Source organism: Notothenia rossii, assembly GCF_949606895.1.
Source record: "Notothenia rossii genome assembly, chromosome: 2".
Lineage (NCBI taxonomy): Eukaryota > Metazoa > Chordata > Actinopteri > Perciformes > Nototheniidae > Notothenia > Notothenia rossii.
This window is the reverse complement of record NC_136904.1, coordinates 52,173,278-52,187,527: the sequence shown is the minus strand read 5'-3', so window position 1 is coordinate 52,187,527 and position 14,250 is coordinate 52,173,278. Positions and strand designations below refer to the sequence as shown.

The 14,250-nt window shown below is 45.5% G+C and overlaps 1 protein-coding gene across 2 annotated transcripts in view; it reads left to right on the top strand.

The window, feature by feature from the left end:
- The window catches only part of fah (fumarylacetoacetate hydrolase (fumarylacetoacetase)), a 38,793-nt gene that overhangs the window by 22,653 nt on the left and 1,890 nt on the right, over window positions 1-14,250 (top strand). For both annotated transcript variants that reach the window (XM_079666627.1, XM_079666626.1), the window contains 4 exons: window positions 11,685-11,760; window positions 12,896-12,942; window positions 13,154-13,255; window positions 13,619-13,736. In XM_079666627.1, coding sequence (XP_079522753.1) covers window positions 11,685-11,760; window positions 12,896-12,942; window positions 13,154-13,255; window positions 13,619-13,736 — 343 coding nt within the window. The remainder of the gene's footprint in view (window positions 1-11,684; window positions 11,761-12,895; window positions 12,943-13,153; window positions 13,256-13,618; window positions 13,737-14,250) is intronic.

Below are 14,250 nucleotides of genomic sequence, written 5' to 3'. Positions count from 1 at the left end.
CTTCTCAAAGACTGCATTGACCAATCTCGATGTATATTGCCACCGCGTTGGTGCAACATTAGGAAGACGACGCTTGCAAATGTCATCCAGCAGTTGCGTGCGCTTAGGGGATCTGGAGAAAAATGCTGCAAGGCCATTGAGGCTGGCAAAAAAGACCTTGCATTCTTTAAGCTTTGAGGCCCCTTGAGTCAGTACTAAATTTAGTCGATGTGCATAGCAGTGAATGAATAAGGCCATAGGTGCCCTCTCCTTAACTTTAGCCTGCACCCCGTTTAGTCCAGATGCCATGACCGCTGCGCCATCATAACACTGTGCCACAACTTTATCCAGACTACATTCATATTCCTCCATGAAACGAAAAATAAGAGCGGCAATGTCATCAGCTCGCTTGCCGCTTGTAACATCTTCGAATCTGACAAACCACTCCTTGACACCTGTGTCCGTCACATAACGCAGGACAAGTGCCAGTTGTGCTACATTACCCACGTCTGTCGTTTCGTCCACCATAACAGCGACAAAGGGTGCTTTTTTAATCTCCATTTTGATCTCTTCTCCCATCACTTCAGCAATAGCATAAATCAGGTCGTTTTGTATTTTGCCTGACGTCCCAGTAAACACTTTGTTTGTGGACAGGTGGTAATGCAAGTCTGTGTTGTTCTCAGCAAGCAAAGAAAGAAGCTCCACGTAGTTTCCTCTGTTTCTGGACTCGGCGCTTTCATCGTGTCCCCTAAATGAAAGTTCCTGTTTACCCAAAAACAGGACACAATCAATCAGTCTTTTCAATATTTCCCTATTTTTGTTCACCCTTTCGTTGTGGAGCTCCGTTTCCCGGCGCACTTGTTCGTTGAGCTGTAGATCCACTCGGGTGTCCCCAAAGGTTTTCAAAAGCACCATTGCTTGTAAGTGCCCAGCCGTGCTTTGGTGTCTCGTTGCTGCCTTGGTTAGACAACTCAAGTTTGCAAATCCAGTGTGGCTCCAAACACCAAATCGATCAGTTGCAAATAGCAGGCATTCCCAGCAGTACACTTTGCAGTGCCTCTCGGAGGCTGTGAGCCAGGGGTACCGCTCATAGTTAGTGATTTGAAAGTGGCGGACAAACCCTTTCCCCCGCTGTGATAGGCTCGCTAGCGTCGGGGTTGGCCGTTCTCTTCTCACGATGTCTAGCTTTTCTTGAAAAGTTCGTCTTGAAAATGGCGTTGTAATTATATCTGCGACCAAATCGATCTCTTCTCCTCCTTCAGCCATTGTGGGTTGAAAAAGAACAGCTTGTAGAAATCTACACAAATTAGCTCGTTCAAATTCAAGTTCAGTTTGCTAGCTCTACATAGCTCTGCCTCTCAATAGTGCGTATCCAATCAAAAGACGTGCACGTGCTAACGTCATCGTACGCCTGCTAGCTGGCCCGTTGTCGCCAACTCAAAATCTGATTGGTTAACGCCACAGTTTTGTTTCCGTTCACTTTAATCTACAGGCGCCCGCACTGTTGATTCTGAAGGCCTAAGGGCAGATTTCTTGGACCCTGGCAACACATTATGGCTGAAATATGATTGGATAAAAGCTCTAACATAAAGGCCAACCCTCCAAATCTCGTTCTGAGGCTGGAAGCAGCGCAACCAAGAGGAAAGCTATGAAATGAAGAGAATAGACTACAGGGAATAATTTAATACATATTTGTGGAAAAAATATATCAAAATTTAATTTATATTCTGATGATGTTTAGGCCAGCAGAGAAGGCCTTGCTGGCCCTGACGGCCCACCACTGCGTTTGGGTCTACGTCAACCCTAAAGGCGGAGGTGCTGTAGACGCTAAATACCGTAGTTAAACACCAATCATACAACAGCAATGATGAAAGATTGTAGCCAAGGCAGCAGAGCTCTGAATATAGCTCTTGTTGTTACTCTCTCTCCCTCCCCACACACACACACCATACTTGCCAACCTTGAGACCTCAGTAATCGGGAGCATTTCAAAATGCAAAATAGGGGGGGAGGTGCTGCAAGTGGATCGCCGGAGCTGTTCGATTAACATTAACATGCTTATTGTAGTTGTAAGTGCAATGCCTTGCGGCCTGTAGCACCATCCTTGATGGAGCATATGTGTGGGCTGCAAAGGAGCAGGAGTGAGCAGAGAGTAGAGTAGTTGTCGATTCTGTTTTCTGTGACTATTTGCCTCACCCTCTCAGACTTTCAGTTGCGCGCGCTACTAAAGAGACGTGTTACCATGGAAACCAAACAATGGTGAAGCTGTATTAAGGTCCGAATGGAAACAGTCCTGAGTAAATCTGATTTTGTCAGAAACAGTGTTGGGCAAGTTACTTCCAAAATGTAATATATTACATATTACTTATTACTCTCTTTTGAAAGTAATAAGTTACATTACAATATTACTGTCTCTGAAATGTAATGAGTTACACTACTTTAGTTACTTTTTAGTTACTTTCACCAAAATAACCGCAAAAGAATAGCTAGGTATTTTAAATGCTAAAATGTAGTTTAGTGCAGCTCATTATGCATCCAGTGAAGGGCAATGTGGTATAGCATATCAACTGTGTAGGCCCTTAAGGCTACTAACAACTTGTATTACAGGCCTTAGTTGAATACTCGATTCTGATTGTAAATACTTAACATGTGACACGTTGTTAATACAGCAGTACAGACCGCTGTCAAGGACTATAATGAAGGTTAACATATTGTAAATCAAGGCAAATATTATTTAAACCATGCTCATGGTTTGAAATGGCAAACATTGAAAGGCAAAAGTATTATTAAAACCATGTAGCCTACTACATCATCACCTTGGTCCCGTCATATACGCTGGGAAGAGAATATTTACTGTGCTTGAAAACTGGTATCACATCATCATGTGAGGTTGACTTTGTGACCTGGAGAACATTTCAGCTGCAACATCAGCTCGTTGATAATAAGCTTGGGATATGAGATATTTTTGTAGCCATTCGTGGTGAAGGCATCTGTGCTATTGTATGCATTATTTTTGACCCAACATTTCTACAGGCATGTCAGAATATGGTACTATTTTCACATGAATATTCTAGCCATTGTCTATTTTTATAACACAAGCTGCCAAATGACCACCTTACCCCACTGTACAGGCGGGTAGTTGTTTAGATATACCTGGCACCTGCGGGCCACAGAGGGGCGGCGTAGTGTCGGGCGACGAAGACTGATGCTCCGGGGCCGGCGAGTCAGGCGGGAGTAAGCTAGTGTCCACAACGGAGGGTAACGTGATGACCGCATCTGACCTGTTGCTACTGTCTGCAGTAGATGCAGTGTTGCTGGCGTTTAGTGATGGTTGCTTTAACCATTTTCGTATAAATGATTATCCACAGATCAGATGTGTGTCACTGCTGTGGAAGCACTTTGGAAATGATGCACGCGCAGCGGAGCAGGTAACGCGCACCTGACACAATTTGTTGTTTGTATTTTTCGCTACGTTCTCTTTTTTGAATGGTTGCATAACGTTCAACTTCCCCGAAGATCTCGACGCGAAGCCTGAAGGGTAAACACCAGGTTTACTAATCTACCCGCACAATTTGTCCGGTGTCGGAATGTCTCGCTATGTTAGTACATTCTTAAAAAACAAAACACCATTCAATTTCGGGTTAAAATGTGTTGTAACTGCGTTACTGAGCATTGTAACGGGTAATATATTACCCACATTTCATTAGTAATGCGTTACATTACTTCGTTACAGCAAAAAGTAATATATTACTGTAACTCCGTTACTTTTGTAACGCGTTACACCCAACACTGGTCAGAAATCGGGAGAAATATGACCCGGGAGAAAACCGGGAGAGGGCAATGAAATCTGGAGTCTCCCGTGAAAATCGGGAGGGTTGACAAGTATGACACACACACACACACACACACACACACACACACACACACACACACACACACACACACACACACACACACACACACACACACAAGGGCTGCTCGATTTTGGCAAAAATCATAGTCAAGATTATTTTTGGTCAATAATTGATATCACGATTATTAAATACGATTATTCATTGACTTTGAAAACATCCATTTATTGAACTTTAAAACAAATATGAATTTGAACATTATCTTTTTAACTGTTGATTAACCTAAACGTATAATTCAACTGAAAAAGCAATACAAAAATGTATTAAATAAATGATATATTTAAATAAATAATATCAAAATAATAAATGCCAATAAACAAGATCAACAAATATTTTGGAGCGCACTTCCACAAGCTACTAAACATATATAAATATGATCAATAAATATAAATTAGACTCAAATTAATTAGATTAAATATGTTGTCACTGTCACAACCTAGCAAAGCTAAATAATTGTTTTTTTCGATTATGTTGTTTTTGTAATTGTGGCAGGCCAAAATTGTAGTTGCGATTAAAATACGATTAATTGCACAGCCCGAACACATACTCAAGCACACACATACACACTTTTTTGGCTAACACAGTTCTGTACTGTTATGCTGTTATGTTCAGTCATTTTCTTATGTTGAACATGAATACATTTACTTTGTAAGTAATTATGGGACGTATTTCTTCTTTCGTAGCAATTTTCCTTCATACTTTCTTGCTGTGAAATAGGTCTTAAATTCTATTCAAAGTGGTCTTAAAAAGGTCTTAAAAAGTCTTCAATTTGAGTTGGCGAAACCTGCAGGAACCCTGGTAACTGTATGTAACAACGGTTTCAAATCAGCTTCTCTTTGACAAAAAACTAATAACTGTATTAAATGATCCAAACATCTTTAATTGTGTTTTTTACAAGTGGGGGGTGGACCTAACATCCTCTAGGAGGGTCCGGGGGCATGCTCCTCCAGGAATAACTTTTGGAAATGTTGAAATTAAATGCATCAATCTGGTGCACTTTGAGACCAAAATCAAGAGATCTATGGATACCTCTCAACACCCATATGAAACAGAACTGTAAACAGATGTTCTATTTATTTATGGATATTTTACAAATCACTCCTTTTAAACTGTATTCTTGTTTTACTGTCATATAGTATTTCATACCTGTTTTTCATTTATGCTCTTATTTTTTTATACCTATAATGATCCTATAAACGTGTGCCTCAGAAATACTTATTTACATTAATCGTGACCAAACCTCAGACCCACTGAGATGACTTAGACTAAAGTGAACTATCTAAACACTGAGAGAGTCCTTTACTTCACCTGAGCTGAGGTTACCTGAGACTCTCAGTCTGACAGGAGAGAGTTCTCCCTCCATCTTGTTGTTGAAAAAGCTCATTATATCCGTAAGTGTAGCTAGCACCAGATGCTAACCACAACGATCTCCGGTACCAGTGCGCGCTCTCTCTCTCTCCCTCGCGCGCGCACACAGAGCAGAGCTTGAATGAAACACAGAGACCCAGAAGTAGCCTACTTGTACTGTAGCATATTATTTTCAAATCAATACTTTTTCAAATTATGAACACATACATTTTTTGGGGGCTATCCTGGGGGGTGCTTCAGCCCCCTGGCGCCGCCACAGTCTGTAAATCTACACAACTTTATAATAAAATGCACACATTTACCTTTTTCTAGACTAAACACAGGTATCATTGTTTCCAAATGGCGGTACTACAATTTCCGTATCAGTCCGTGACGTCATTGGGCCCAGAAAGACTTTTCCCCATTGACTAACATTGGGAAAGAAACGTCTGTAAATCAGCGGATATTTTTTTAATAAACTAAATAAACTACCCAGTATGAACTATTTTATAGCCCTTATTATAATCATTAGGTCCTTAAAGTTGTAAAATGCACTATAAGCTGAATCTCTAGATTTATTTTCTGTCTCCATTCATTCTACTGAGCCGAGAGTGGGAGCTCGGGGGGCGGGGCTTAAGGGGCGCATGCTCTGTGAGCGCACATACGGGTTATTCTGCTCTGAAAGCTAAGCATGAGTCATGACGGGTAATCTGTGACGTTTCAATCTCTCAAAAGTCGGGCCATTTTGTCATCATGCGCCAATGAACAGATCTCATAGGAAAGAACGAGACCCCGCCTCCGACGCTATATCCAGTTCTTATCATACATCCATGGTCAGCACCGATGCAGACTTGCTGTTTAGTGGCTTGATAGCCCACTGCCCCTCCACACCGCTCCACACTCGTAGGTTTGGAACAGCACTTAATGTGGCGGACCCTCCGCGCGAACGGAGGGGGTAGTGTGTAGGCCTGGTTTGGGATTGGGCCCACCACTATCTCGTCTCCTCTTCACAAACTACACTTTTCCCGGGACACTTACTTACAGCCAATTAACTCTGAATTATGTGAGATGACGTTTGGTGGGGATGCCAGCACTCTGCCCCTATGGTGATTTTTTTTTTTGCCGCACACATTGAATAGAAAAAGACTCTGACCATGCGCAGTGTAGTTTTTACAGTACACGTTCACTTAGACAGTGAGAGGGAGGGGCTAGATCGGGGCTTGCCCCCACATGGCTCAAAATGGCTCAATAAGCACACACTGTAGAAACTAATTAGAAGAACACAGTCTAAAACAGCAATGTACAGACGAATCAGATGATTAAACATGATCTTAAAATATATTTTAAGATGTATTATTTTTGCATTTTTTTGTAATTATTATTTTATTACTTTCTGCTGACCAGTGGTGTAGTGGGTGTTGGACGCGGGGGTACGCCGTACGTCCACTTATTTGAAGCATGATATATTTTTTTAATAGTCTAATAAATATAAAACCATTGCCAGTGTTATCAATTGCAAGTTTGTTGTAATAATGACGAAAACATAATAGGCAGATTTCACAGTAATTATAATAAAAGCGTAGCTCAAGCATTTATGCAACTTGATTTGAAGTGTGTGTGTGTGTGTTTGTTTTATTTGTCCTGCGTCCCACAAATTGAGACTATGTCCCGCATTTGAGTGACAGTCGCGCCGGCACCGCCCTTTTTTTATTACCACGGCATCATGTAAGTTGTGCTGACAGGCGACACAGAGGTCCACACACAGTGTACCCCCCCTCCCCCGCCCCGTTGACAGTTCACGAGCGCGTCCTAGTGTCTCCCCCCGTCCACCCAGTAAAAAAAAATCCTGCCCCTTATGACCAGTCGCCACTGGTGTCAGGGCCTTAACGTCCCGTCCACACAGCGGCGTGCGTTGACGCTTCACCATTCACTTTGAATGGGGTGACGTCACACGGAGCGTTGCTGGCGTGGCTCGCTGCAAAAGTTGAGCAATGTTCAACTTTTGACGCCTCGGCAGAATCGTCAGCCAATCGAATCATATGCCAGTACAAGCTCTAGCCAATCAAACCGCTGCTTATGTGTCAGGGGGGGAGAGTCATGTGATTGGTTGTTGGTCGAGTTTCAGACACGCCCGCCGGCAAGCGTCAACGCACGTCGCTGTGTGGACGGGCCGTAACACGTCGAGGAGAAAGGTGGAGAATTTGGAGCAAAATAGTTTCAATAATAAATGAAGTATAAAAAAAAGAGAATAACATAATGGCTTTGGCATTTTGGCGAATATTAAAACGCTGGGTTACGTATTGTAACTAGGGCGTTAATAACGCGTTAATAACGCGTTATTAACGCGTTATTAACGCCACTAATTATTTTAACGCGATTAACTCATGTGTATTTTTTGTCCTCGGCCGCCCCGTAGTTTCAGAGCGCATCGAGTTTAAAATACCATCTACAAGCTGATGCTGACAGCCCCGCTCCTGCCGTCCGCTTGCGGCAGACCACACTTCCACGCTCACCGGCAGGCACCGACTGGCCATCGGGAGGACCGGGAGGGTGTGTGTATGTGTGGCGCGAGAGAGAGACCTTACGTGTATTGTCGTTGTTGTTAGCATATGGTGCTAGCTAGCTGCGCTAACGGATATAAGGAGCTGTTTAAATGAAAACAGAGGAGCAACATTTCGCCAATAACTGCACCGAGCACTTCACTTTACGCAGGCAGCCAGACAGTGAGACATTGTGGGAAAACTCAGCACACTCAGCACGGATAGTGCGCGCAACATGATTGCAGCAACCAGGCAGCTCCCGTTCGAGCATATGCCTTGAGCTGCACATAGCTCCAATGATCCAACACACACACACACACACACACACACACACACACACACACACACACACACACACACACACACACACACACACACACACACACACACACACACACACACACACACACACACACACACACACACACACACACACACACACACACACACACACACACTTTGTATTGTATTATTGTATGAGAGAGGTTCCAGATTGAATTGAGGCGAATATTTGTAATGTTCAGAGGTTGTTGTGTTTAATATAAACATTTTCATAAAGCACATTTGTCCACTCATATGTTGATAAGAGTATTAAAAACTTGAAAAATATTCCTCTAAGGTACATTTAAAACAGATAAAAAATGTGCGATTAATTTACGATTAATCGCGATTAACTATGGACAATCATGCGATTAATCGCGATTAAATATTTTAATCGACTGACAGCCCTAATTGTAACCCTTGTTATATTAGCACAGGCGGAGCCCTCTACTGGACTATATGGGTACTAGCTTATCATGCAAGCATTCACCTACTGAGATTTCTATAGACGTAGCCGGCCCCGGGGCGGGCTTACCTGAATGCGTGCGCATCTCACTTCCGTATGAAAGTAGGCGCCGCCTCCTGACCATCATCCTTCACCACTCTTCAGCGAGCGGTATAGGACAGACAGTGCCCCAGGGTAGAGGGCTCCGCCTGTGCTAATATAACAAGGGTTACAATACGTAACCCGGCGTTATATCTCTCACAGGCTCCGATGTATGCACGCACTGTTGTCCAGCACACCGTTCCACCTCACTGTCCCTGTCCGGCTTTAGCAGCAGCTGCGCCTCACTCACCTCTCCCTCGGTTGTAACCGTGGAGAAGTCCAGGCTGCGGCCGATAGAGCACACCCTGACGAGCTTGCCTCGCAAAAAAGTGTGCTTGAAAACAGTGCTGAGGGCTCCCCTGCGTCCGCCTATAGGCAGACAGCGAAAGTCCGCAGCTGTATGGGTTTATGCACCCTCTCTCCTGAGTCCCTAAAGAGCACGGGTAGAGCGCAAGTGCCCCCTATGTCCCCACACTCAGACACTGACCCTGTGCAGAGTGCGTATGGACTATAGTATGGAGGGTTCTCCCCCTCCTGCCCCCAGGCAGGCGAGGGGAGCCCTTTAGCCCTGTAAGGGCCCAAAGCGCATTACGTCACCCCGCGACCCTCCAAGAGTCCGGAGAAACGTAAGCGCATTTACGCCCGGGGAGGGGGTCAGATGCCCACTGACCCACAGCCCCCCCTCCACCTCACCACCTCACCAGTCCTGTGTTGCCCCAGCAAGCACAGACGCTGAGAAAGAGCCAGACATATCCAAGAGATAAAACTTTATGAAGGGACCTGGCGTTGACCAAGACGCCGCCGTGCTGCATATATCCTCCCCACTCACACCGTTGAATAAAGCTGTCGACGCAGCCACAGCTCGTGTGGAGTGCGCATGGACCCCCGTGGGACAGGCTCTCCCTGCCTGCTCGTAGGCGTGTGCAATGCCTCCGCAAAGCCAGCCTGCCAGGCGTTTCTTGGAAAGAGCTTTTCCAGTCACCCCGCCCCCGAAGCACACCAACAGCTGTTCAGTGCGTCTCAGGGTAGCTGTGCGCTCTACATAACATGCTAAAACGCGTGCACCGGGCAGAGAAGGTGTAATTTAGCTTCCCTGGCCCCACCATGGGGTGGAAGACTAAATCCCCCTAACTGAATAGCCCTCGACCTGAACGCACTCCTTAGGCTCTTGGGCATAAAGGAGGGGTTCGGTCTGAGTGTCGCCTCGCTCCGGTCACCCCTAATCAGTAAACAACTCGGGTGCACCGACAGAGCGGTTAACTCGGACACTCTTTTGGCTGACGTTAAGGCAAGTAGCAACGCTGTCTTCCACAACAGTGCTTTCAGGGAGGAGAGCTCTAGAGGCTCAAATGGCAAAATGACCAGAGCCTCGAGCACCAGCAGCAGGTCCCACTGCGGGGTGGAGGTGCGCACTACTGGGCGCAGCCTCCTGACCCCCTGTAAAAAATGCAACATTAGTGGCTGAGTGGCTGAATGACCTGCCGTTGAATCCCTCATGACAGGACGAGATGGCTGCTGCATACACTATACAGTATAATGAGCAAGTCCTCTGTCCACCAATAACTGTAAAAAGGACAAAATAGAGCCCAACTCACAATATAGGGGCTCTATTTTCCGCTCCTCACACCACCGCTGGAATCCCAGCCACTTTGGCCTGTAACAGGCTGTGGTGGATCCTGCTCTAGCTGCCTGGATAGACTGAATAACGCTGTCAGACAATCCACCCTGTCTCAGCCTGTCCCTCTCAGGAGCCAAGCCTGGAGTGGACGGCCCAGAGTGGGTAACGCCCCGATTGCACCTGCCTCTTGAGACATCGCCCCCCAGAACTGGGGAATCGCCCAGGGCTGGTCCACCTTCATCTGTGTCATCTCTGAGTACCACGGAGCCCCGACGCGATCCGGCACTATTTCCCACACACATCACTCTAGAACTAGAGTTTACAACCGTAAACCACTGTTCCCCTGCGGAGGTCCCTGAACGCACCGCGGCCACTCTCACGAAGGCTGAGCCCCCACGTATTAACGCTGTATTTACTATTCAACGGTGAAATGCATTAATCGGAGCTATTATACCAGGCAAGGTGTGTTTTCTGACAAAAGCACACCGGCAATAGTGTCTCTTGAACCCGCACAGTGCTTTGACAGCACAAGGTTTATTCCACTCACGTGCACACGCCCACCTGCTGGCTCCCTATACTGGGGTTTACAGCGGTAGGACAGTGTTTCTTCCGCTGGGGATGGGCAAGAATCAGCCACGCTGCGGCCTGTGATGAAGTAGGGTCGACCCTATATCATGTGAAGCCACCGAGCACCGGTCCCCAGGGGAACCGGGCCTGGAGCAAGGCCTGTGGACCAAGCTACTTATTCGGCCTTGCGGCTCAATAATCGCTCTGACCTGGTGAGGCGGGGGCATCTCTAGCAATGAGCGAGTAGCCCACACACCCGTCGCCATGATCATCATCCAGGGAGAGTACAGCCCTGGGCGGTGGACTTCCATGGACGCCGGACTCGGAAGGAATGGCGAACGTGAAATGGCACCGCCTCAGCCATATCCTGGTCCCCCAAACACTCTATGCAGAGGTGGTGGGGATCGGCGCCCGCTATTTAAGCCAGGGCATGATTTCAAAAAATACTCATTTTCTTTCTTTCTCTTTCTTCCTTTCTCTCCAAAAATACCTCTCGGACTCAGTGCTAGGCTATCACCTCCGCTCGCTTAAGAGTAAAGGATGATGGTCAGGAGGCGGAGCCTCCTTTTATACGGAAGTGAGATGCGCACGCATTCAGGTAGGCCCACCCCGGGGCCGGCTACGTCTATAGAAATTTCAGTAGGTGAATGCTTGCATGATAAGGTAGTACCCATAGAGGGCGGAGCCTGCGATAGATATAACTATGGTTTCCTCACTCATCTTCACAGACAGGTAGACATATCACTGCTTTACACGCTGTCATAAAAACCTGATTTAAAGGAACTGACCATACCATAATGAAGCCTCCCCCTCCTCACTTTTTCTACTTTCTCCCTGTTGCTCCTCTCTCTGCAGGATCCAGAGCCCCTCCCTTACCTGCAGCACCCGGACCCCTTCACCTTCAACATTAACCTGTCTGTGTCACTTAAAGGTACAGTACACAGAGTGTTTCAGTCTTCTAATGTCTGGAGCTTTGCATTTTGGTCTTCGCAACTTCTTTCCTCGGAGCGACCTGTCACTGGTAGGTAGACATGTAGTTTCATTGTAAGGAAATGTAATTTTTTGGCTGGAGAAAAAGTACAATAGCCGCCTTCACACCGCGTACTTTGCAGTACTTAGTTCCGGCACTTAGTGCCCCGGCACTTATTACCCCAGGGCACTAAGTACCAATCACGTTCACACGGGAGTACTTTTCCCTGAGGGAAGATTACGCAAATGAGACGCTGATGTCACTTCGTCTGCTTTGGGTTTACTGGCAGGCTGCAAACAACTTCACGGTGTATACTGCCACCCGGAGTCCCCGGCCGGAAGTCCCCGGCCGGAAGTCCCCAGAGTTGGGGACTGGCTTCAGCAGAAGTAAATCACCAGAACGTCGACACCTCCTCATCACTCCACCGCTCCCATGTTTTTTTTCGTGTTGCCATAAGTTATTCTTTCTCCGTTGGTGCGTGGGGCTAATGCTAATAATGCTAATGCCACAAATACAATGGCGGCTTCCCAAAACTTTTCAGAGTTTTAAGGGGCGTGGTTTGCAATTCGCCCAGCCAATCAGAACTGGGGCACTTTTTCCCCTCAGGATAGTACCACCTCTCAGCAGGCACTAAAAATGGGGCTAAAAGTTCCCGGCACTTAGTACTCTTTTTGGTGTGAACGCAAAATAAACGGAAATAAAGGGGAAAAGTACGGGGAAAAGTACAGGGAAAAGTACTCCGGTGTGAACGCGGCTAATATGAGGTAGAAGAAAAGTACCTCAAGATGTAAATGTACCAAGGTACTTTCTGCCATGGCGAAATAAAACTACCGTGGTCATGTCAAGTCCTAATTTCACTTTTGCTCTAAATCTAAGACATACTTTATTAATCCCACAAGGGGAAATTCAGCTTTCACTCCATTGTTACTGTTCATACAGAACACCTGAAATACGCACATGCAAAGGACCTATAGGCCTACTTATTCGGCTGGAAATGCACAAACACGCGTTAATGGAGAGGTGTCCCAGAAAATATAACCTTCTGTTATATGTGATAAAGTGGATTTCTCCTTTTAAAATAAGTTTGCTCTTATAGGACAGGAAATGGCAGATGCAGCAACCATCTGCAAGACAAACTTTAAGGTAAGAGGATCCATAACAACAATCTCTGCTAAAGTCCCAAACTAATATTTTCAGGACTGGGTAAAATGGGGCCATGCCTAGCTTAACTCCTGGTTAATAAGTAACAACACCTCTACACAACCAACAGTTTTCAAATAACTGTTGCAGTTTTAGCTAAACGTTTGTTCTCACGCTCTGCCTCTCTTTGCTCATATTTCCTCTCTGTCTCTAGTACATGTACTGGACCATGAAGCAGCAGCTCACCCATCACACAGTGAACGGGTGCAACGTGAGACCAGGGGACCTGCTGGCCTCGGGGACCATCAGTGGACCTGTGAGTGCACCTTAACACTAGACTAGATTCTCTTTAAACAGTGTATCTTTTTATGTGAACTGTGGATTTTAGGGATCTCTAGTTTAACCTCAAACGCATACATGTGTATTCTGAGGTTTGCACAATTTATCTAATTGATTTTATTTCTTGTCGTTTCAGTCTCTTTTAACCTCTTACCTCCACCTCTTGTATTGAATATGTCAACATATAGTTTTGACCAGGTGGCACAAAGAATAAATGAGCTATTTTTCAAACCTGACTTGTGTTGGATGATGTGTTATTGTCCCAGATGCCTCTCAGCCTTGTGTTGTACATGTGCAGTTAGCATACAGAGCTCATTCTATGTGTTCTGTGTTCCATCAGGATCCAGAGAGCTTTGGCTCCATGCTGGAGCTGTCATGGAGGGGCTCTAAGAACATTGATCTGGGGGGAGGAGAAACCAGAACTTTCCTGAGGGATGGAGATCAAGTCACCATCAAAGGTCAGACTCAGCCTTCAGCACGGATAACAAGTGGTGGTTATCATTTAAAAAACGTTATTATCAATAAGGAAAACAACAAAAATACCATAATTTATTTCATTATTGATATATTCAGCTCTCAGCTGATAATGTCAAGCTTCCACTGCGATGCACGGCCTTTAAGGTTTCTGCATTTACAGCAGTCCTCTGCAATTACATTTTTTACAACTCAGCATTTACTTGTATTCTGCAAGAAGTGCATTTTTTTGTTGAGCATGTAATTTACCATCCCTGTCGTCTCCTTCTTGTCACTTTTCTAATCTTCAAATAAGATATTTGATTCCCCAAAATACTAACTTTCTGGTAAATTGTGTTTTGTTTTTCTACAGCTCAAATACAAAACATGCTCTGTCCTTTTAATGCAAACCACAGTTCCTGGTGTTGCAAGTGTATTCCATCTCCATGCCCCAGTCATCAATCAAACAACCCCCCCCCCCCCCCCCCCCCCGCTAAGACACTTGCAAAGTGATGTAAA